This window comes from Lates calcarifer, linkage group LG11 (assembly GCF_001640805.2).
Source record: "Lates calcarifer isolate ASB-BC8 linkage group LG11, TLL_Latcal_v3, whole genome shotgun sequence".
Lineage (NCBI taxonomy): Eukaryota > Metazoa > Chordata > Actinopteri > Centropomidae > Lates > Lates calcarifer.
Window position 1 is genome coordinate 5,140,293 of NC_066843.1, and position 25,573 is coordinate 5,165,865.

Consider the following 25,573-nt stretch of genomic DNA (forward strand, 5'->3'; position numbering starts at 1 on the left):
TACATTTTTGTATGTGGTGTTGGTGATGGTGGCTTTACAATGATCTTAAGTCTTTATATAAGAAGGACCTGGAGAGATACTAGATTTTATGAGTATAGACTGGTACAGGGAGGCTTATATATAATGTGAAATGATATTATGACCTGTTAGAACGACACACAGTAGCTTAGACACACAAAAAATGCAGGAATCGAGCGGGAAAATGAAGGAGCAACACTCAGCATCTTTAAGAGATCATCAGTTCTATGGTTACAAATTGTGAGCTATTCCACATTTGGGTTTAAAATAAGTCCCCGCCCACGGCCGTGAATCCTGATGTAGTCTAAATGAATCCTGGCAGAGTTGTAAAAATTGCCCCAATCATGCGCCTCAGACGCACGGGAAGGCGTGCCTCAGGTTGCGCTTAAATTTAAGTCTGTGCAGCGGTGAAGGACGCAGTTTGCTTTGGATTTACACCAAGCCAGTGCTTCCCTGAGCTACAAGCTGATGTTTATTTGGATCGGAGCTTATTAAGTTGATATTTTCACGTCGTTGTTTTGCTATTTTAGACCCATTTTTTGCGACTGGAGGACGGGATTGTGCCACATTTGGAGTTTTCCGACGCGCGTCAAGGGACGATACAATAGGCTATCCACACGTGAGGTTCAGCCTTCTCCTGAATGCTTTCCTCTCGTGGCATGAGCGAAATATAAACAGCTGGTGTGTGTTTATGAATCGCTTTATCAGCCCATAGTGTTGCAGTTGGTGTGTGGAGAGCAAATGGCCATAAGGCGCCCTTCTCGCAGCGCGCACAAATCCCTTTGACGTGGATCTGTCACACTCTGTCCAGCTCTTGTATGGCTAAAGCCGGAGGTTTCCTACAGACAGGACCCAGTTTGCGGAGTTAAAAGTTGTGTATTGTTTGTTGTCTCGAGCGTCTCTTTCCATCACTACACCAATGATGACTGAGAACAATGAGGTGGAGAGCGACTCGCAGCTCCAGCGCTCTCCAAGCAGCATGTCCATCCAGCCGATGACATCCAAGGCAAGTACCAACAGCTCTGAGCTTTGTTGTGGAAAACTGAGCGCACGCTCACTTGTAATGATGTGCCCTCCAGTTCATACTCTAATCCCTGTCACGAGGAGAAACAAGACACCCAGATTCAACAAAGAACTTTACAGAGCAGTTTCCTCCACACACGGAGAGTAGAATGATCACAGGCTGAATAAGCGAAAGAGAGATTTTTTAAAAATGATTTTATAAAAGCTGTGATTTTATGTTATTTTTTAAAATTCACCTTCCTGTATTATTCCTCCAGTTTATGTAATATTGATGATAATATTCCACAAATGCAATTGTATTCATCATGACTGCGTCACTAGGTGTAACCTTATACGTAAGGTCTGATGTCACTGTCTCCCCCTTTCTCTCTCCCTGTCTCTCTCCAAACCCACTTCCTGCAGACACAGACACACACACACACACACACACAGGATTTATGCTCATAGAATTAATTCATAATGTAGATTTTGAATGAGTATTGGGCAATAGCAATTTACATACAAAAATGGTCATGATTAATACTGTTCAGAAATGATGTTTATTATTGGTTATTTTTTGCTTTTGGTGATTACTGACCCATTTATATTCCTGTTTTTGCACAATGCTTCAGCCACACATGCTTTGTCAAAGAACTGTTTCTTCCCTGCTGCAGTAAGCAGTTACTTACTGTATAAGTGTATTTTGCTCCAGATATGCAGAACTAATTCCCTTTACTGTACAGTGTGTAAGACTGTCTGAGCTTCAAGTGTCCTTACAAAGTGCCCTTACAGTTCCATTTAATTTGTTGACTTGACTATATAAACAAAGATTTCGAGGGCCAGCCTCCAAGAGCACGAGCTGTGAAAGCTTTCTCAGTGCCTGCTTTTTAATGCAAGGCCACTTGATTCATTAAGCACTTGATACAACATTCCCTCAGGCGAGTCTCAGTCTCCACCTTATGCCTTCCTACATTCGCCCACACACAAACACACACACACACACACACATGCTGTTGACATGTTTGAAGCAAAGTGACACAGTTAGATAGTTCTCCAGCTGACTGCCGCTGTGCTTCAGCTAAATATTTGATGTCCTCTGTGAGGAGCGTGAACGCTGCCATTGTTGCAAGACTTTTTTATCACCACTCACTCCAGCATGGCCTGCTTCAATTCCCCCAGCCCTCACCAGCTGCTACCAGGGAAAATTGGGCGCAACTCTGTGCCAAAGCAGGACCCGTCTGATTGGTATTCACACAGATTCCCTGACTCGCTTGCTCCAGCTTCACCACATCACAGCCATTTATGCCATAAACTCATCAGGCTGGGCGTTCAATCACAGATTCTGTTCCTCATCTGCCTCTGCTTTCCCAGTCGATTGAGGCTGTGCTGCTAGAATTCCAGATCTCTGTGTGTAATAGATTTCACTTTAACCTTCAGCCCTCGAGCTCCTGCACGGCTCATAGATGTTTGATGTTCAGGTGAAAGGTTAATTGTAACATCTTTGGAGCTTCTTTTAAATGCTCCAGATCCACTAGCTCCCTGCCACAGAGGGGGCAATGTGAAAAAGGTGTCTTGTGGGAGAATACTGAAGTTAATGTTGTGTAGCTTGGCTCTGATATGTACAGGTGTGGTCCCAGGAGATTTGCTCACATCAACATTCCACCAGTATCTATCTAATCAAGACTCAAGAATCAATAAAAATCAGTCACAGGGTATATTTTTGAAGGAATCTAATCAGACATAGCCACGATGTTTTTAATTAGATATGGATAACAGGAAGAGAGAGGGAGTGACTCCCTCTGATAGCAGATGCTCCCTGAAATCCACCAGCAGCAAATTTCCCACATAGATGGGTATCAAAATCAAGAACAGAAGGAAACAGTGCCAGAGGATTAAGAAGAAAGGAAGCATGGACTTTCTCCCTGGCTCTCAACAATGTAGTCTATGGCCTGTTGCCAAGGCTGGCAGAAATGTGTGGTGGAGGAGATGAGATGCCCGAGCAGCAATCATCAGCCACTATAGTGTTGCTTCGTGTTGAGAGTTCTCTCGGGGCTGTTGATGGTTTGGGAGCCTTTTCTATGATGGAAGTGCACAAGTAGACCTGCTTTTCTCCAAGATGGCTATACAGGACAATTCTCTGAGGGCAGAGATATAAAGACTTTAAAATAGTCTGCAACATGTTTTGAGGAGATTGGCCCGTTTGTCAGCCCGTCGACTTAGAGATGAGAACATAACAGTTCATCCATGTGTCCCCTTTGGATTCTTCACCCAATCTTCTTCACTCAGTGCAAACACTTAAGCACACACACAGCCGGCTGAGTGATAAAAGGTGGCGGGCATTGCCTACAGTGTGAAAATGAGAACTTGTCACAGCTCCAAAGCCAAATGACAAGTAATCTTAAACCATGCAGTCTGTGGCCAAGTCGAGCCTTTTCTCTTTTGTGAAAGAGATTTTTCACTGTGGTACTTCATGCTAACACTTGATAGTAGTTTAATTTCCTTCAGATTTGGTGGCTTCTATTCTTTCTTGCATTTTTATGTGATATCCAATAGTAGACAGCAGAGATGGGGGAGACAGGGAGGGGTCTTCTGCTGGAAATGGACCGTGGAGGTCACAATTATATGGTACTGGAGCATGGGACAATAATTCAGTATCATCATTTATCCTCTTTTTTGTGGATCATCTTGTGATGATATGAATATAATTCTTAGTAGTATTCACTATTTCTAAGAAATTAATTCCATCCATATCAACCAGGCTACACACTTTGTGGTCACTGGTAACAAATACATAAAGATCCCAATACTATATTGGTTATATCACATATTGAAAGAGTAACGAAGAACCACTGGCTGTTATTTATCAAAGCTGTCATCATGAATTGTGAGCAGCATGTCAACGCCAAATGTAAAAGACTAAGAGTTTGCAGTCATTCTAGCAGCTCTGTGAGTCTACACTTAGCAGCTGCAGTGGTTTAAGCTTAATGCTAATGTAAGCAAGCTAACATGTTCAAAAAGACAATGCTAACATGCAGATGTTTAGCAGGTGTAATTTTTACCATGTTCACCGTCTGAGCTTAGCGTGCTAGCATGTTAACATTTGCTAATTAGCACTAAACAAAAAGTGAAATTTAACCTCTGGAGGAAAAGTTAAGACATCTGTAAAGTTATTAGAGTTCATCCTGAGGGGGGCTTGTGAATGTTTGTGCTGATTTTCATGACAATCCATCCAATAGTTGTTGACATATTTCACTCAAAGCCACAAATGTCAACCTCATGGTGACACTACAGGAAAGGTCATTAGGACCTCATGGCAGTCTGTCCAATAGTTTTGAGATATTTCAGTCCAGGCCAAAGTAGTGAACTGACCGACCCAGTGACTGACAGACTTACATTACCACCCCTTCAGCCCTGTCACTACACACTCTGTGTGACGTGAGCAAGGGATTAAGTCGTAGAGGGAGGCTTAAGTGGTCCAAGGTCTTTATTAATTAATGTAACACCTTCACTGCTGTGATGTTTATTGATGTGACACTACAGGGAGAGGTGTGAGCTGCTGAAATACTGGACACTGGAAGGTTACAAATAGCTAAAAAGATAACTGGCTGTATCTGCTGTGTATTGCCGACAAGAGGAAGAAAACTGTTAGGGAGATTTGTTTGTCACAATCGATGCTCATTCAGAAATAGCATTCCCTCCCCTCTGTCTGAGACTGACAGCCATTGTGTTGTGCTCGGGGCAGCGTGTGTGGACTGTGATTGGGCGAGTGAAACACGGTGGATGATGAGTTGCCAGGGCAAAGCTGTGTGGCGGGGGTTGGCTGAATGTTGCACAGCAGGTGAGGAAAGTGGTTGTAATACCACCCTACTATTTCACCAGAGTTTGTCCTCCATTAAACAATCATAGAGAGGGGAGAGAAGTGTGTGGTGGAGCAAGTACGTGATCGGCCGTGCGCGCGCTGTGTGTGCACATGTATGTGTGATGTATCTGTGAAGCAGCCTGTGATTATTCATCTCTTATCTCGTATTCAAAGCGGGAATCTGCCAGGCTGCCACGCATAATGACAAACTTAATACTGGGACATGAAACTGGTTCACATTACCCTTCTTGTAAAGATAGAGCCCAAAGCTGTTTTGCGCACTTTGCACAGACATTTTATGACACAGTCTGTCATTTTATTGGTCTCTCCTTGTGATTTTTTGCAATGTTTTGTCACTCCAGAATAAAACTCCCTGGTTGTCTTGTTACTTCTGTTCAGTTACAGCTGTTTTCTGTCTCTGTCTTTCGGTCTTCTGCATTACCTTCCCAAAACTGAAGCCACACAGTAAAGGTGTTAATGATTACATCCCTGAAGACTCCATGTACCTGGTGCTTGAGGGTGATCATTTCCTCTGAAACCGCATATTCTGTTGATGACCTAGAATTGGATTGAGCCAGGAAACTGTGTCTTTCACAGCACAGTTACACCAGTGTTATCCTTCTTAAGGCTGAAATATCCTTACTTAAAACAAGGTCGGACAGTGTGACGTCTACCATGGAAAAAAAAAACTAATTGTGCATCCTTTTTTTTGTTAGAGAGACTAGCTGGGGATGGGACTAGGTGAGATGAGAAGCTGCAGAGAATGTAAAATGGAAATTACAGGTTAGGTGCTGCAGTGGTTATTTTTTTCCATTTTCTTCTGCACTTCTCCCTCCCTTCTGTAGCTGGCAACCCTGAGGTGATTGGCACAGTTCAAGAGTGAACACAGATAGTGGCAGAAGTAGAAATAAGTGAAATTTGATAAAAGATTGAGCAAACATTTATCAGTTTTAACACTCACGCACGCCCAGCCACTCTCTGTGTAAAGGATAACTCTGGTATTTTTTCTGTAATCCATTGGGTAATTGTCAAAGTACTTCCACTAAAGTGCATATTTTTGACACTGACAGCCTCAGGTTGTTATCACAAGTGTCTGACAACATCATTGATGGGATTCCTACAGAGATAGACCTTTTTATTAAAGTGTATCATTTTTCTTTGATCAGAGACATTGCTACATATCGCCACCAGACTGCAATTTTACCTTGCAGAACACAGGAACTGCCTCAATTGGTTAGTTAGTTTGTGTTATTTTGTCACACTTTTACTTAAGTAAAGGATCTGAAGACTTCTTCCAACACTGAAAGTCTCACAGATACTAGGTGTTGCAGACCCTGTCACCAAGACCTTTTCTCCAATTTTCAGACTGCTGAAACTGTGGAGAGAGTATGTATTTTGACCTTTACAGCTTCTAAAAGAAGACACAGCTGGAGTTACTGGATTAGCTCTTTTGTTTGAAATATTCTGTACTGGGTGAATCATTTAAAACAGTCCACACCAAAGGACGTTATGTCCACAAGCTGTATTTATCATCACATCCCCAGTGGGACCAAGCCTTTGTTGTTCAGTCTTGACCTCTGGACAGGCTGGAGCATCCCATATATATCTCAGTCTGGCCATGGGCCCCATTAAATCCTGATGGAGGAAGGAAGAGTCACATTTTCGAGTGAAATAAAAGCTTTATCATTGAATTATGACCTCTCAAACTCCGCTGTCCCCTCTGTGCAACATTGATTTTGGACATTTACATTACATGTGAAAACGGCTAGGGGTTGATATATAGATCGAAGATGTCAGAATTATGGGCTTCTACAGGTCTGCTGAGGCAGCTCGTCAAAATGTGGTCTGCAGCAGAGAGATTGGTGCTGCTTGAAGAATATTGACTGTGCAGGTTTGTGTAAATGTTATGAATTTTGCATGGCATTGTGAGTCATCATATGAATAATTTGTTGAGAGTGAGACATTACCAAGTAAGATTTCACTCAAATGTTTTTTTTGGGAGAGAAATGTGTTTTTTTTTTTTTTTTTGGTTTTTTTTTTTGCAGCTGGAAGGCTTCACTTGTCAGAAGTACAGTTATTGGAGAAATGAAAGAAGATTGAGGCAGTTCCATTTGCACTTGATAGGCATTGTCATGAAATTGCTGGGGATCAATAATACATATGGGGCCAGATCATACATCACAACCACTATATCATCAGTGGCAAAGCTTGCGTCACTCTGACTCATCTTGATCAACATCACCATCTCACCTGTCACAAAAAATTAATGTGAGCTGATGCACATGAACAGAGACTGTGTGCACTCGTGACCCAGATTGAACATGGTGTCACGCTGGCCTTGACTCAGAAGTATGACGCTAATGTTCAAATGAAAGCTAACGGGAATGCTTTTTAGGCTCGCACACTGACAGACGATTAGATTAGCTGTAATTGAGACGTGTGCTCTCGCTGGAGCCGTTATGCCAGTACTCATCTGCTCTGATTGAGAGAGCTCCACTCGAGACTGTGATGCTGTCAAAAAATCTTTGTACCATTAGTAAAGGTAATAAAACTATACCTTATAAGTTCACCAGGGTTTGAAAAGGAAGAGGAATGCATGGAATGAAAAGGACATATTTCTAGTTCTGCTGCATTGATTTTAACAGATACAAACAGACCTTGTGTTGGGATTGTTTTGGCAACTGCTGTTTCCGAGGTTGGATTAAAAAAAAAAAAAAACATACAGAGCAAACAAATCAACCACCAGAAATATGTACAAAATGTCTTAATACCACACACACACACACACACACACACACACACACAACACACTTAACAGGCCAAATATCTACTTTATACGCACAAGTAGCATTGAGACATGCTGTGCATCCCCTGCAAGTAACAACACTTTTTATGTTAACTGCCATGCATATTAAAGATGCTATATGTATCTTTTTGCTATCGCTACATTGCCAGTGTTAGCATTTACAGCTGTTTACTCACAAAGAGCTTCAGCCATTGTTGCGTTTAAAAGACAAGAGGTTAGAATAAGCCCTCTGGGCAGCAATACTTCTTCATCCTCTCATATTGGACTGAGGGCAGACTGGACTCCACTGTGACTCACAGTGGCAAAGTGGTATTAGGAGAGGGATGGGCCTTTGCCAACTGATTAGCATGCCAACTTCAGTTGGAAAAAAGTAATAGAAGTAGAAGCAAAATGCATGTTAACAATGGTGTTACTTTCCACAGCTGGAGACTAGACTGTAAACAACTGTTAATACTGATGATGGCTATGTAGCGACAGCAAAAACTTAAGTTTAATGAAAGCTGGTAGTGATTTGGATTAGACTGAAGAGTTATGAGTCTTCTACCAGACACAAACTGAAAATCAGAATCAAGGACATGAATCAGACTAACAATATACTCTCACCATGTTTGCAAAATATAGAGAGTAACACCACTCTGTGAGCCCATAGCTATAAAAGCAATATAATACATTGTATTAGTCCACCTTGCACCTTGTCTTCATCAGTGTAGTCTTATCAAGGGAAATTTCACAAATGGAAATTTACAGGAAGCATATGGAGCGTGTGCAAACTTGCACTCAGTTACACACATCCACTTTTATTTCTCTTGCTCTACCTCCATGTTTCTCTCTCTCTCACACACACACACAAACTCAAATAGACAAACTGTTTTCATATCTTATTCCCAGACACGCAGAGCTGTAAACAGCATGTCCCTGTAAAGTGATTATGTTTGGTGCTGAGCAGAATGGGCGCAGACAGGCAGACAGACAGAGCATGTGCACACAGAGTGTCTGTGGCCTACTGATTATCTGTCTGCTTGTCCTGTCTGTGTTGATCCTTTCTTTCCCCTGCGACACGACCACGCCCTCACACTGCTCTCCCGCTGCACGTCAGGGTGACAAATGGCCGCCCATCCTCCAGGAAACTAGCATCATCATCTGTACACAGAGCCAGAGGGAAATGTCAGGAAACATGCATTTATCTAGCCAATCACTGCTAGGTGGCTGCAGAGAGCAGAGCTTACAGACAGGATGGCCAATGATGTGACGTTTTGTCGTCTAATTGTTGGCCTTTTGAAAGGCAGCAGCCATCAGTCATTTACAACTGTTTGGTCAATACAGCTTGTAAGATACAAACACTGCTGGTTATGTCAGTATATATTGGCTCAGGCACATGTAATGTGATATGCCAGCACATTTTAGCCATGTGAGTTTGGCCCTTTGAGGAGGGATCCACTGGCTCTGTAAGCTTTGTGCAAGCCTGTAGAGCGATCAATAGGTCCAATGAGCAGGCTCCATCAGATTAAGGGCCCTGAGGATAGGCTGTTGATACATGATAAGGCTGTGTAAACTGTCTTGATTCATTTCATCACAATAGCCTTGCTGTCACTACTACCAAGGAAATGCCATTTAAACACAGCAGTCTTCAACATATGGCCATGGGTGTTCTCACAGAGAAACGACTTATCTTGTTTAACCATGGGCCAAATGCAGGAGCAGCCCTTTTGTGACTCTGCAAAGGATATGCTCGATCTCTTGGAGCATCCAGGTAGCTTTGCTATTAATGTGTTGTTTCCTTATGAGGTGATATTGCATTTCATGAGTCACCCTCTATCCCTGTGGTGTACAGATCAGAGCAGAGTGTTGTGTTTATGGATGCTGGGATATTGCCTGTGCTGTCCTGAGGGTGTATTGGACATTTGTTATTGCTCCCAAATGTGGTGCAGCATTCTTGCTTATCTTGTGTTTATTCTCAGTGTACCCTCTTTCTCTCTGTCTTTGTCAATGTGTGTGTAGCTCCAAAGGCTAAAGCGCTCGCTGTCCTTCAAGACCATGATGCGCAGTAAGAGCGTGGAGAACTTCTTCCAGAGGTCCTACAGTGACGCTCGCCTGCCCCCAGATTTCATCACCGACCCACCGCCTCCCTCTCCCCCTCTGCTGCCTGGCTCTCCACTCGTCGGCGACCGTTCACCGTCCATTTCGCCATCCCTCAGCCCCAACCCCTCCATCGCCTCCCACTCCCCCTCTCTCAGCCTTTCCCCATCACTGCCCACCAAGCCTCCCCGACCTCAGATTACCCACTCTTTTCAGGACCATGTCTTTCGCAAGCCCACCAACTGCCAGCACTGCAAGCACATGATAGTGGGTAAGGTGCTCAATTTACCCCCTGGACTCTCTTTTCCTTTTCTCAATCCAAGGTTTAACTGCAGTTTTCACAGGATCTCTGGCCTCTGTGTCTTTGTGAGACCAATTTATAGAGAGAACATCACCCATTGTGTCATAAAGACATAGGGACAATGGTTTATCACCACAGCTTGACTAGGCTGACACTTACCACTCTCACATCTATCCATCAAATATACGGCTACAAGCATATTTCCTAAAGTTAGTGTAGCATGAACATAACACTTGTTTGAAACAGATGAAGAAACTAAATTATCTCACCTCTCTGGCTGATTTTTTTTTCACTCCACTTAAGGAAAATGAGATTTAGAACTGGACTGTACGACTTAAATGCAGGTCTCACAGTGTTTATAGCTGGAAAAAAACCCCATTATATTATTAACAGGGACTGCTGTGGTGTAGATGTATGAGTGCTTTAATGCCTAATTTGCCGCTTGCATGAATTACTGGCCATTGCTAGTTTTTCTGCTAAATCTACTTCCTGTCACTATGATTGATTACAGACTCCAACGTGCACCTCTGCATTTGCGCCTGTGCTTTTTTTTTTTTTTTTTTTTTTTTGCACACATTGTGGGTTTATTTATGTAATGGATCACCTCGCGCTAGCTGTACTCCACTGCAGTCCCAAAACACAGTCCAGCCTCTGTCTCCTTGTTAAGCTGATGAAGTAGAATCCATTTTTTCTCTTCAAAGTAAAAGCAGTGTTTTCACAGAGCCATCCAATTTGTTTGATTGTTGTTTCTGCTCCATGACAGACCTGCCGGCACAGTTCTCTTGTACAACAAATCCAAAAGTCTGTTATCCTTGATTTGTAGGATAAAAAGGGACTCAACCACTTAATCCTTAAAAACATTTGGTAATCAACAGAGGAGTTCTCATAACATGACAATTATGGAGAAAACATCTCAATACTCAGAGGTTTTTCTGACTCATGCACTTGAAAACAGAGATGAAAAGGCGAGATGAGTCAATGCCAAATCGATTGTGATTGAAATATCTCCAGCTGGTTTCCAATCTCTCCAGGCTGTTCTGGAAGTGGGGCTGTTGATTATGAAGCTGTTAGTGTCAGCTCAGCAAGCAAGCAGTGCTGGCTGGTTAAAACTGGGACAGTGCTTGATTATACTGTCTACCTGAACAGAGAGAAACCTGTCCGTAGGATCTGATGGCCACTTTGTTTTGTTAGCACTTTCAGCCTGTTGCAGACTCACAACCTGCTGTGTTTCTCTTTTTGTGGCTGCCTCCATGTCTGCGTCCTGTGCTCTGATTCTCACATTTCTGTCCCTGTCTGCAGGAAACTCCAAACAAGCTCTGCGGTGTAAAACGTGCAAGTTGGCTGCACACCTGTGGTGTACCTCTGAACTATCACAGCAGCCATGTCATGGGAAGGTGCGAATACACGCACAAAATTATACTTACCCTTACATATGATGTTAGTTTTTCTCATCATAGTCACTGACTGAATGTCTTGGTTTATTTGACATTTTATCTGTCATCTGCAAATTGACTGTTTCTTTAATTTGGCAACATCTTTAGTGCTAAGCAGTCACTGCTGTGGTGTTTTTGCACTGTACTTCAAACAGTGTGGGTGATAGTTTGAATTCTTTTTTTCCATTTACTTCCTGTTTAGATTTCCTACCCATTCCTTCTTCTGTTAAATTATCCGTAAAGGATTGGTCCAACATCCAGCAGCTGGTTAGCTTAGCTTAGCTCAAAGATTGGAAAAAGGGGCAAACAGTTGATATAGCTCTTCCAAAGGAAACAAAGTCTGCATACAGCACCTCTAAAACTAATTATTTTACACATGATTATTTATATGTTCAATCTGCACAAAACCCAAAGTGCCAAAAAGACATTTTTCCTATTTTAGGGGGGTTATGTGCTGGACTGTTTTTTTTGGCTGGGAGCAGTCACTTCCTGGATTCTCTACTGGTTGCCAGGCAACTACTTCTAGCCAAAAAATAGTGCGGTAATAACCCCCATAAAACTAATCCCCAAACTAATCCTTTAAGAAATATCCTAAGACGATAAGATATGGTTTTAAGTGCATTTCGAGGCTACGAGGAGTAACTTAAATTTTATTGCAAAAAGTCAAAACTAGTGTTCTGAGACAGAGATGTACTCTCTGTTAGTGTGTTTCTTTTTCTTAGAGTTTCTCTTCTTCAGCTGAGTCTGACCTCCCGTTTCTTCAATTTTCCCCAAACATTTTAATGGCCACATTATAAAAACACAAACAACAATAACAGTTTGGATTCCAGCCATGATTGAATCACCTGAGCAGAATCTGTGTTACCATGGTAACTTTAACATAAGCCTGCATTGGTTGGATTTGAAACTGCAATTTTTGAAATTAATTTTTAGAAATTAATTTGGTATTTTGGAAGAAAAAATTGAGGCAGCTGAGGACAAATTTTCAGAGACAAATTAAAATGTTGAATCACTATTGTGTGTCATATCACTGAGGCAGTAACATGCAGTAGTATGAAAACTTTTTTTTTTTTTTTTTAAATCAACTCACAAACACTCTTGACCCGAGGGCAGAGTCGGTCCTACTCAATGTTTTAGCCATATGTGCAGCCAAAGGAAAAGTGCTGACAGAACACAGACACATATGGTAAAGGGCAGAATACCTGTTTTGAGTCTATGTGTATTAAGAGATGTAAAGTGCTGATGTGGACGAAACAAAGCCATTTATCATGTTACTCTCCTTTGGATGCAAAAAGACTAGAATATCCACATTTATAACCCAAATGATTTAAAATCGCTTTGTATTTCACTTATTTAGCATTGCCAAAATGATAAATACTTATTTGTTTACTATAGCCCTTCATCTATCATTTATATGTATATGTAAACTTACAATGAACATACAACACATTGTTTACAACACTTAAAGGTGCTGTACATTTGTTTTTGCTATTGCTACATAGCCAACATTAGCAAGAGCCTCTGCCATTATTGCGTTTACAAGATGGTTAGAATACGCCCTGTGAGCAGCGCTACTTCTTAATCCTCTCATGTTGGACTGAGGGCAGACTGGATGCTAAAGTGATTCACTATTGCAAAGTGGTATTATGAGATGTGACAGGACGAAGCTAGCTGGTTAGCATGCTAACTTCAGTCAAAGAAAAGAAGTGATAGAAATAGTAACAAAACGAGTTAAAATGGGTGTTGCTTTCCACTGCTGGCGAACAAAGGAATGAAGTTTGATGCTGAACTTGCAACATTTCTTGTAAACAGCTGTTAATGCTAACGTTGGCTATGTAGCAGTGGCAAAAACTTGCTTATAGCACCTTAAGGGGACCTCATATCTACTTACAGAACATTGTTTTATAAACCCTTTATTGAATTTGAGTCTTATTTGAAGTTGAGTGTTGATAGTTGATTGAAAACAAAAAGTAATGTTAATGGACACAGCATTAGTCATTTCATGGTGGAATTTATGCGTTTTGAATGTGGACTCTGGCTGAAGGGCAATGTTGGAAGGTGAGTATAGTGCAGTAGGCAGATAATTGGGAGTGATTTCAGACCCTGGTTTGTGTTTATCCTCCAGTGAAAGGCAGAGGACATTAGCATGCAGCAAGAGGCAAGACCTTCTGAGAGCCACTTGGAAAATTTTAAGAGCACTGTGTTCAAGACAGCTCAGTGCAGTTTGATAGAGGAGCAGAGAGAGAGAGAGAGAGAGAGAAGGGGGAATGATGAGGGGCAGCACAAGGTAAAATATCATCAGACCAGAGCCAGGCATCTTTAAAGGAACAAAGGTATCACTTATTAACGTTGATCTACAGAGTGTTTCTCTCTTCAACATAATACAGTATGACAAAGCGAGTGGCTCATTTGCAAGTCAAGGCAAAGACAAACCAATATCTCAGCTGAAACACTTACTGTGTTTAATTCAGTGTGAAATTACAGTCATGCAGACACACACACACAGACACACATACACAGAATCACATGTCCATGCCTGTGCGTAAGCCATGTGCAGACAAATAAGAAGTGGCTGAGTGAATTCATTGTTCATAATTAGCAGCAAAGAGAGCTAAAGCTTTGTGTCCATTTGTGACATGGCAGCACAAATGAGTTCTTTGGTTTCAGTGTCTGCACCTCTGTGTGTGCACTCACATGTCTGTCAGCGTGTCTTAATGTGTTTCTGATTCTGTAATTTCTACTCCATTAATGTCCTGAAATCACTACATAGAACCAGTTTCCCATCGACTCAGCCTATAAACAACTGAAGAAAAAAGAATCATTGTGCTTTCTGCTTTCCTCCATTAGTCTGGAGCATTCAAGCGAAACTTCAGCTCGCCGATGCTTGTCAATGACCAACTGGCTGTCGTCAAGGAAGTTCAACCAAGCCAAGGTGAGATTACTTTGAGCGCCTGTGTGTGTGCGTGTGTGTCTGGGTGTGTATGAACAAGTGCACATGTGCATCGGTTCGTTGGTGTCCCTGTGCTTTTGTTTTCGTCTTGTTGCTCTTGTCTAGCCTTTTGGTTTATTTTTAGATTTTTCGTGTGCTCGTGCGTGTACTGTAATAAAACCAGAACTGTCTCCATCTCACCTGACAACCGAGGAGCATGAAGTGGAAAAAGATAAAGAGGAAGAGCAAATTCAGCTTCTCTTGGAGGCTGATGGACGGTCTGCACCCTGAAAGTATGTGAATAAATATTTATAAGTTCTAATGTTTATGTTTTTATATCTTTGTTTATGATTTGCACTGTATATCCTTGGACCGATGGAGGTTATTAATTTATTGACTGGCTCTACAGCTTGCATGTTTAAAGCTTCATAAACATTGCAATGCTACCTATTTTCTGACCTAAGTAAGTCTTAACTGGCTCTCTGTATCATGACATCTAACTATATATATGTAAAAAATTAGAATGTTGAATACTATTTAACTTAATGTTATAGATTTATGGAAGCAAGACACAATAACTTTGACATTTCCCTAACCACTCTTTGTCATATATCCCTGCTTAATGCTAAGAACACACTGGTACAATCAGCTGTTTTTAGATCCACTTGCCTACATGTGTCTGAATTTGTTCTTCCTCTGAATGGGAGCCTGTTTTTCTTTGCCATACCTTTGGATGACAGCGTGTGTAGGTGATACAGTCCTTCATCTCACGTACTGTATGCCTCGCTGAATCAGGGTTAACGCCTCATGCTGTCACTTCCTTGTACTATCCATGAATCAGGGTACAATTAACCTACAGCTCCTTCATCACCCCGAGCTCAGTACCATGACGCCTGGGACTCTGCCAGGGCCTGCTGAGACTGCAACCTGCCAAACTCACAATCACACATTGCAAAGTGTCCTCGTAATTATGCGATAACAAAAGGCTTGGTAAAGCACCGAGCTCGTGTTTACATACATTGATGCCACATAGCAAATTTTAGGATGGATTTACCTAACCTGTAATAGACAGGGCAGGTGACTGAAGACCCCTTAATTTTCCCATCAACAGGAGTTTATTGTCCCATATTAAACCTCATTTATGAGGATGAGAGTCTAATAGCTGCAGGAGTGAAGTAAATAACACCTCATGCTCTAAGCTGCAATCTTGCAAAGACAATTAAAACCTGATTACCCACCGAGTGATATATTGTGCCATTTGTTTCTCTATTTATACAAGAACAGCAGCTGTGTTAGGTTAAAGTTAAGGTTGAAGAAGGAAAAGAGGAACTCGTCTGAGACTGTGGCTCTTCTACACTAGCTTAGCTCATTGTGTGGCAAAGGCAGCTTAAGTCACAGGAGATTATAGTTAAAAGTTTTTATGAAGACAAATATGAAGACCTATAGAATTCGCCTATCTGCACTGAAAATAAATTTGAAGGTCACAGACTTTGTACAGAGGAGAGGAATATAGAGTGTCTGAACATGATTTTCTACAGTTTCTCTCTTCCTCTGCAAGTAATTGCTCTTTGCAGAAATATCTCACTCACTGACAGCACTCCAATCAATTTAAAGCAAAAATGAGCTTTATCACAAATAAACACTTACATTAGTCGCACTGAACTACTACTGCTGAATTCCTTCATCCTTCATGCTTACAGACATAAACACACTCACAGCACATCTGACCCCTGCAGAAAAAATCACTCTCCCCTCCATCCAACTTGTGTTGAGTTGGATGGAAAAAGAAAATCTAATACCTAACATCACAAATACTCAGATAGCACAGAGCACCTCCATCTATGTGAAATGAGGCAATGAAGGCTTCCTGAGGATTTCCATATTTTAACTCTCATCTCTTATTCCCTTTCTACTCAGCTACAGCTCCAGATTACAGCTATTAAAACTAAGGCACATCTCTTGCCAATACATAAATAAATCAAAGCATGTAGATTTATTAGAATGTCTTGATGTCTCCTTAACTTTTGGCTGCTGTCCTCTCACAGATCTAAAGTGGGTCACTTTGGTCCAGGACCGACTGTGTTACTACAGTTATATTTAGACCCTCCGGTTCATCCAGATTGGCAACAGGCACAATAATCATGATGTGCAGTGTAATCTCAATGTGTAGTCATAATTGTAGTGTGTGTGTGTGTGTGTGTGTGGAGCTGTGGCGTTGTGTGATATGTGTGTTTGTAAATAAAGTGAACATACTATAAGTGTGTGTGTGTGCATTAGGCTTATGAATGTGTGTGTGTGTGGTTTCAGAGGCTGTGCGGACGCGTGTAGACCCCGTGTATGCGGCCTTGCGCTACGGGACATCCTTGGCACAGATGAGCCGCTCCAGTTTTGGCAGTTTGTCAGAGTCACCAACACGCAGCCTGGTATGACATCATCACCCTGAGGGTGGGGTGGGGGGTGGGGGGTAGACGACAGTCGGAAACTGTGTGATTGAGACACACACAGTTTGGGTCCATTTATTTTTACTGGTGAAGTATTGATAGCACAGAGTTTCAGCTCCACAAAACACTCCCTGGTTTGTTGTTTGTGTAAAGTCAAAATTGGCTGCGCACCTTTAGCATCACTTAGCATTTAGCTTGGAATTTAAAAAGTAACATGGCAGTCAGTATTTCACTGCCCTCTCTGGTTGAAAGTGTCCAGTCTGTTTCAATTCTGACCCCACCTAGCATCACTTTGTATGTTAGGGTGTCCTCAGAAGTGTGCTTTGTTGCACCCTGAACCATACCCATTGGTGGCGCTGCATTGTTCTGATGAGTATACCTGTATACCTGTATATAGTATGCTTAACTGCAACAAGGTGAAAAGTTAAACCCGGTCAGCAAAAATAAGATTTTCAGTGAGTTACTCTATAAACTCCTTGAATGTTTTCTCTCTTTCGAGGTCATGATAGTCCCCTGCTTAAACCCCCCTTATTTAAATCCACCCTCCACATATGGTGAAGTGTTATAATTGAGCACCAGGGTATCATTTATGAGGAGCATAATGGATGACACTGGAGTCTATGGTCCTCTTTTTAAACATTTAGTTGAACCAGTGTGCAAATTCTCCCTAAACCCCATAAACCTTTTTCATACATGAACAGTATGTAGGTCATGTATTTGGTTTCTTTTACAACACTGAGAGCTACTGATCTGTTTGGTGTGCATTCTGAATAATTCATAGCAAGAGTAGTGTTATTCCCTCTGTCAAATGCATCCTCTTTGACATCCTGGTGCTAACATTTAATTTTTTTTTGTTCTTTGATAAGGGGGAGGGAGGTGAGGAGAGGCAGCAGAGACAGTGCAGCATGGAGGAAGAGATAACTCAGGAGACAGGGGGTAAAAACACTGCTGTGTGTCTGTGTCTCCATGTTGGTGGATATGCATATGTGCTCCATGTCTGCGCTTATGTGTGTCTATGCATATGTTGTGTTTATATGTGTGTGTGTGTGTGTGTGAGATTTACTGTGTCTGCTTGTGAAGAATTACACGCCTGTTTGCATATGTGCAAGAGCGTGCGTGCCTGGCACCTTCTAAGAAAATTTCTCACCACCCCCAGACACCCCTGTCCCTGACACCGAGATCGAGAAGGAGGAAGACGAGAGCAGCGGCCAAGCTCAGACACCCGCAGAGGAGAGCAATGTGAAGGTACCACTATGTTTAATCCTGCCCATGCAGACTGTCACCACCCCTTGTTTTTTTCCTCTTCGAGCGTGTATCTCTGTCTCACGGCCTCCCCTCCCTGCATGTCTCTGTGTCCAGGTACCCAAGCGCATTGAAGTTCACTCCATCCACACCTATGTAGCACTCTACAAGTTTCTGCCTCAGGAACAGAATGACCTGGAACTACAGTGAGTAAAAGCCCAGCAGATTGCCTACGTGCAGGCATTTTCATAACAGGAGTGCTTGTTTGGCATTCTGTTTTTGCTATTGTGCATGAGTGCATTTGCTTTGTCTGTGTTTTTCTTTTTCTTTTTTTTTTTTGGTCCCTCCCTGTGTTTTTGCCCTGGCTGTTGCTCCTGCAGGATGAAAATGTCCCCACCATCTGCAGAGGACGGTGCTGGGGCGCCCTTAAGGACGACTAATTATAAACTCAGAGCCCATCACTGTCCCCACGTAGAGCTAGCGACTGAGCTGTGTTCCCAGCAGGGGAGAGGATAAAGACACTGAACAACTGAGAGATGAAAGGGCGGACAGGCATAAGGGGAGACGGCTCAGAATTGAAGATTATCAGAGGCAGGGAGAGAGAGAGGAAGGAGGAACCAGGCGGGGAAAGCAAAGTTCAAATATAGAAGTAAAAGCTCTATAAGATGAAGGAGGACGAGGATAGAGAAGACAGGAAGGACAGAGGAGTAAAATGAGGGCAAGATGTGTGTGTGTAGGTGTGCATGTGTGTGGATTAATAGAGGACAGATTTCACAATATAGATCCATGGGACTGTTAATAGCCATCTGTGCCGTGGCTCTGTGTGTGTGACTACACAATATATGTGAACTAATGAAAGTATAATATGTCTCTGGTCTCTATGTTCTTCTAATTAAACATGCTCTGTTGGAGTTTGGCCAGTATGGACTGCAGATGATAAAAAAATATAGAATATTTTGGACAGAAGTCAAGACCAGACAGCAGTTTGTGCAGTGAATAATTTTTATTTGAAAAAGTAAAAATTCTACTTTGTTTGTAATTTGGTCTACTGCACATGTTTAACAATAGATAAAACTCTGGACACATTATTATTTCTACAAAGAGAACTAACAAATTTGTGGGAAATGTGAGCACTTAAGTTTGAAGTTGGATTTAAAAGCCCTGCACACCCACACAGGTGTTTTCAGTTATATTGGTGGATGAAATGGAGTTAAGGCAGTAATTGAGGTCACCCAATCTCCACTGCTCTGTCCAAAATCACGCTTTATTTGCTCTACAGCACACTGCATTTATCCGCTGCCATTATGTTTGATTGATTGTGTGAAATTTATGCAACATGTAGTAGTGTTCATGTTGATGACATTCATACTGCTTTCTGTTAACAATTGATGACACAAAATAATGATGATTTATAAGTTCACTTAAGCCGGGAGGGAGATGTGCACTTCCAGAGTTTAATTAGGTAACATAAGTGACAACACCTGCTTTTACAGTTGGTAAGAGGGTACAATAGACCCTTTTCTCAGCAGACATTTTGGCTTGTCATGGCAGTAAAAGCAAAGATATAACTGATCATATTAAAAATAACTGCATTCCATGTAGGTGAGCTATTTCCAGAGCCCTAGTATTGTGCATGCAGGCTCACTCTCACGGCTTTACTGGGACACTCGAAATTTGTTTCACTTGTGCCTCTCCTGCTATAACATGTCAAAATGTCTGCTGGGAAAAAGGTGTGTGCAGTGGGGGTGGTGGGGCTTCTAGTGGATCAAATAGCACCTGCTCTCAAAAGTAGGGATGTTGAGGGTTTAATACTTTCTCTTTTGCCTTGTTAACAGTTTTCATTTTTACACCACACAAGAAAACACAGTCCAGACAATTACACTGTCAGCAGGAGCTACTGTGTCTGGTGCACACACACAGGAATTTCTGTAGTCGCAATATTTAATGTACAGTATTGAAATGTGAAAACAATGACAACACCCACCATCCATGTTTGGAGATTATAAAGGTGTATTTTCCTACCATCCAGCAAAGCTGCTGTACCCACAGTTAAACTAGGCTAATCCCACTGTTGCACATTCAACATAAACATTCAAAATGCATACAGAGACCTAAAAAAGAACAGAGTTTGTCTAACTCAGGGTAAGAACTTTAAATAAATTCCCAAAAACTAAATATGCATTTAAGTTTTAAGCTGTGCTCCTGGGAGAAATCTCAGTGAGCAGAGTAATTGTGCCAGTATCACCTGAGATATATGGGTCTCACCCTAGTTGGTAAGTCTGTTTAACTATGTGCAAAACTTAAATGTGTGTGTGTTTGTGGGTGATGATCATATAGGGCAGTAGTGAGAGCAGGCACCCAGGAGACACAACGTACAGAAGTGCAATTGGGACAGCAGTTTCTCCCCGTGTATCTAGGACAGTGGGTGCACTGTGTATGTATGTGTGTGTCTGAGTGTGTAGAAACGTCTCATCAAAAACTGGTAGCATGATTAGCATGCAGGCCAGGTCGTCTACAGATCAGGTCTAGCTTTCACCGCTGCAGTAGGTGCTACAGAGTTGTATTTCATGTAGACCTCATGACTTTGGTGTCAGCTGCTCTGTCACCTCCACAGCGGGACACAAAGACTCATCCACATTTTAACCTCCACAGCTCTGCGACCGCAGGCTCTACCACTCTCTCCTTCAGTTTGATAATGTTATCTTTTCTGCTCGTATTCAGCTCTCACTCTCTTTTTTTCTTTCCTCGCTCCTGCGCTCTCACTCTCTCACCCCCTTCATCTCCCCATCATGTATCCTGCTCTCGTCTCTCTCTCCTGTCCCCCTTTCTTCTCCCTCTCAATCACCTCCCCTTCATGCCTCCTCTTTTTCATCTTCTCTCTTGTCTTATCTCCTTTAGTCCTGGTGATCGGGTGCAGGTCACTGACGACTCTAATGAGGAGTGGTGGAAGGTGGGTAATAAATCATTGGCAAACATCTGTGTGTGTGTGTTTGTGTGTACTTGTTGGTTCGTACCTGTGTCCTCAAGTACATAATGTGTATTTGAATGTACAGAACTGTGTGTGTGTGTGTGTGTGTGTGTGTGTGTGTGTGTGTGTGTGTGTGTGTGTTAATTCAGGTCTTTAAATCAGGCCTTTAATGCACAACACCTGCTCTATTTTTGCCTGTTATAAACATACAGGCGGCCACAGACAGAAATAGAAGTAATTTCCTCTGAAAATTACCAAAAGAGTTTAACATAATGAACGTGACTGGTGTTGCAACCTCAAAGAGGTCCTCATTGAATCTGTAATGAGCTTTACTCAGTCCCAGTGGAAATGAATGTGCACCAGTGTGTACATGTGTGTTTCAGTCACAGAAAAAAGAAAGATGAACCCTATCTTAACCAAAGTGCAGAGGTCTGTGTGTCACCTATCAGCATCTATCTAGTGACCAGTATTCACTACAACTTATGTAGCCTGAAGAGAAACAGCAGTCATTTAACAGAGTTAATCAACACTGCTGTTCAGAGGAACCTCTAAATTATGCATAATTTGTGAATCATCTGTTCATTACTAATGTATAGAGTGTGAATCACTCCAATAAACACATCAACACCTGAGGCAGAGGGAGATAAACAATGAAATATTGCTGCATAATGAGGTTCGTCTGTTTTCAGCAGAAAACAAAGAAGCGTAATGTGCCATTCCAGTTTTTCTTTAAATAATGAGCAAAACAAATGTGACATTAAGCTGAAGTAATTTCTTGTTTGCATTTGAAAACAGTTATTACCTTAATTTGTGTCATTTTAGTGGTCTGACTTGTTCCTACACCTGCCTCTGCAGCTTCACTGATTCCCCGCTGCACAGACAGAATTGTGATACAAAGTGTTGTTTCTCTTGTTGCCCTTCACATTGGGATGGGAACAGAAACGCCTTCTCGATTCTACTACTGAACAACAGATGATAACAAGTCTGAAATGTGTCATTTAGCTCCAAAATGTTCAGCCACTACAGATGTATCTTTGTCAAAACAATTGTAAATCTGCTGGAGATTGACTCATTACAACAAGCGGCCAATCTTCACTGAAAAACAGCTCAAAACAAATGTTGATTACTTCTCTGTGCCCCTGTGTTTCTCCAGGGAAAGAGTGGTGACAGAGTCGGCTTCTTCCCCGCCAACTTTGTGCAGAGGGTGCGGCCAGGAGAGAGAGTGTGGCGGGTCGTCCAGGGCGTTTCCGGCAACAGAGAGAGAGGACACATGGCCGTCAGGGAATCCCAGGTACAGGAATATTACCATGCTGTTTTGTGACATATTCAGATCTTTTTTTTTTAAAACTCTGTGTTCTCTTCTGTTTTTTTTTCTTTTCCATAAATGCTTCTAAACCTTAAAGGACTATACTGAACCATTACACAGTATGTGATCATTGGATTCTATTTGTGGTACCCACTTTATCCTGTGTGGTCGCAGGGGGCTGGAGCCTATTCCAGCACACACTGGGTGAGAGGCAGGATAGATCCTGGACAGGTCGCATACAGGGTGTGATCAAAGGATTACCAACACAATCATCTCTGTTTCATCTCATATCACTTTATACCAATTTTCAATCAGCAATTTATGTCCCCTGGCAACCAAAAATTGATCCGATTATGCTCTAAAATCCCTCTAAGTCAGTTAAAATGAGGGGTTGTTATGTTTAAATCTCATAGTATAGTGTTTCTAAATTCAAGATTTTGTATTATCATTTATGTTTCAATAATTCAAGTCATTTTTATGTTCAAAATTCATTAATTAATGCTGATAAATTAACTGTTTTGTTTTTGAAAAATTAGAAGTGCAAGTGCCACTAACTGCCAGCATGTTGATTCATTCTGTTGGCAACATTCATTCACATGCACATTTAAGAGAAAGATTTAGTGCGCTTAGTCACTGAATTTTCTGCCAGATTTGATATGCGTGTTGGCAATTCCCTCAATACATGCTTATGTTCTTGAAAATCTATTAATGTATCACACTTTTTAAATTTAGAAATCGCTTTTTCAGCAGGTGAAACTGTTGTTATGCTCCAGTAAAAAAAGACTGATTCTGTCTCCTTCCCTCAGATCTGTGTGGGGAAGCGAGAAGACGGCGAGCTGTACCTGAAGCTGAGCAGTGGGAAGAAGAGAGGGCTGGTCCCAGCTGACTCCATAGAGGAGATCTGAGCCTCTGCGTGTACGCATCCCCGTCTTTCCACTCCTACTTTCCCCCAGGGACGCACACCCATCTTCAAAACTACTGCCACCACTCCTCTCCCCCTCTCACTCCCCCACCTCACCTCACCTCGGCAAAACGTCAGCCGCAGCCTCTCCAGCGAGTCCTGACTGACTTAAAGCGAACGCAGATACAACTGGACAGAAAACACACACTTCTGCAAAGATCTGGAACCATTACCCCACCCCAACCCCCAACCCCCAGTGAACACATGGTTTCCAGTTGAATTGGCTTGCTGTTAGTCCTTAATAAAGTGTACAGTTATGCAGTAGTCCTGCTCTTAGAAAGGGGCTGTGTCTCAGCAGTTTCACAGTAGGTTTATCTTTTCAAATACAAAAGTTGATGTTTAGTTAGACAAAGGGCGCACAAGTGAAAAATGCTTTGAATATATTTGCCAAATGCTAGTTCAGATTTTGTTTTTCCTTATCAAAAAGACGTCTACCAACGTGGGAGGAGGCTGTGTCTTGTCATGGGAACATGATGCTTCTGTCAGTGTCCTTTTCTTGTTTCTACCCACTCCGTATGTCTCATCCCTATCTGCTCATGTCAGGATCTCTGGCCCGGGGACTGATACCAGCTTCATGCAAACTGGTACACAACAGGAGGCACTCGCCAAGGACAAGTGCTGCCAGCCAGAGGAAGCTCCTGCCATTCAGACAGACAGGAGAATCAGATGAAAGGAGTACACACAATCCAACAAATCCTCAGCAGTGTCGGGCTGAGTTAGAACTGCACTTGCCAACTCAAGGGTGCCGAAATGAGGAGATTTTCAAAGGAAAATTGGAGGCTGTGAGGATTTCTTCACAAGAAACTCAAAAAACTTTTTACCCTGACTTTTTCAGTATAAAATTACAATGAAAATATAGTACAAAAACTGTATCAGCACCTTTTAATGTCTGGTAGGAAAACATAAATCTACAGAAAGATCAACTCGACACATTTTGAAAAACAAATTTTCCCTTTTCAACTCTCAGAGAGACAGGAACTGAAACTTCCAGGAATTTCTCAACAATGTATCTTTCCTTTTCTTTTTTGGCTAATAACACGACCATGGAGAAATAAACTCTGGTGCAACATATTGTGGATAATTCAGAAACAGCAGTGATTGTCTAAGGTTTACATTTTGTTGTCTTAATGTTTTGATGCAGGAGAAATCAAAAGGAGGAGCCTCTCTAGGAAAAGGGAGTGTGTTCCTCTCTTGTTTGTCTGGCGGTTGTGAGCACTGAGCAAGAAAAAAAATTGCCAACATCTTCCAAGTGTAGCAGTTACAAGTGGCAGGAGCCATTCTCCTATGTTCACATGAAGCGAGAGCTCAGCCAGCTTAAAAGGGTCGGTTTCTGCAGAGAGCCCGCTGAAGAGCCACAGTGGGTGTTGCAAGCATTGCACAGCATTTTAACGTGTTCACTAGAGCTGGAACAGCAGGAGATAAACTGAGGCCAGTCTGCCAGAAAAACAACAACACGACGGGGATCTTTCTGGCCATGACAAGGAGTCTAAGTTTTGCTGACAGCTCGGAGGAGGACACGGGGAAAACAGAGGGAGGAGGAGGTGCAGTGAGAGGAGAGAGAGGAATGACATGAGTGTTGAACCATTATGAGTCAGTGTGTGTGCAGTGCAGGTACTGTTGTACCCATGGGTGCACGAGTCATCACTGATCAAATGTCAGCCTGTCACCTCCATCTCACACTCCACGTTTTGGCCTCTCTTGTCTTCTTGTTATTGATGTGACTGGTCACTTTTGACTGAACATGAAGGCGTTTTTTTTTCTTGTATGTAGGTAGGTGCACTTTTGATGGCTTACACTTCTACTGATTCATAAATTCATGACTTATTTAATAAAGTTGATGCCTTTTTTTGAAAGAACATGTTTTTCCTGAGCAGATGCACACACTCTCTGCTTGTGGAGGATCATAAACATTAGGAAAATGTAGAATCGAAGCAGAGACTGTAACAGTAGAATGATTGCACTGCAAACGATGAAATAATTTGACTCATCTGTCTTCTTTCCAAGCACAGAGATCTAACATGATCGTTCTTTAGTCTACATTTCAATATATGTGAAACCCTTTAGAGACTATGACAAATAAGCTTCTCTTCTTGTAATAAGGACAATAGCACTTTGTTTTGTGTCATCTGAATAAGTTGTCCTTTTTGTTGAGGTATCTCCTTCATAGTGATCGCTGTCATATTCAGCAGTGCTTTACCTGCAGCTTAACTTCACCATGGAGCTCTCTAGTT

General features: G+C 42.0%; 1 protein-coding gene across 1 annotated transcript; it reads left to right on the forward strand.

The window, feature by feature from the left end:
- On the forward strand, positions 1–23,609 carry LOC108872735 (SH3 and cysteine-rich domain-containing protein 2). The gene is made up of 11 exons (XM_018660564.2): positions 1–1,024; positions 9,684–10,032; positions 11,362–11,456; positions 14,343–14,427; positions 16,732–16,847; positions 17,732–17,801; positions 18,022–18,110; positions 18,225–18,313; positions 21,006–21,057; positions 22,229–22,366; positions 23,188–23,609. The coding sequence occupies exons 1-11, from the start codon at positions 938–940 to the stop codon at positions 23,284–23,286; spliced, it is 1,269 nt and encodes a 422-aa protein (XP_018516080.1). The 5' UTR covers positions 1–937; the 3' UTR covers positions 23,287–23,609.
- The last annotated feature ends 1,964 nt before the right edge of the window (positions 23,610–25,573 follow it).

Excerpts from the sequence above, each read along its gene's own strand:
- LOC108872735 (XM_018660564.2), top strand. The coding sequence starts at position 938 with ATGATGACTGAGAACAATGAGGTGGAGAGCGACTCGCAGCTCCAGCGC. Across the intron at positions 16,848-17,731 it reads AGTCACCAACACGCAGCCTG|GGGGAGGGAGGTGAGGAGAG; the intron begins GTATGACATCAT and ends TTCTTTGATAAG. Across the intron at positions 21,058-22,228 it reads CTAATGAGGAGTGGTGGAAG|GGAAAGAGTGGTGACAGAGT; the intron begins GTGGGTAATAAA and ends GTGTTTCTCCAG.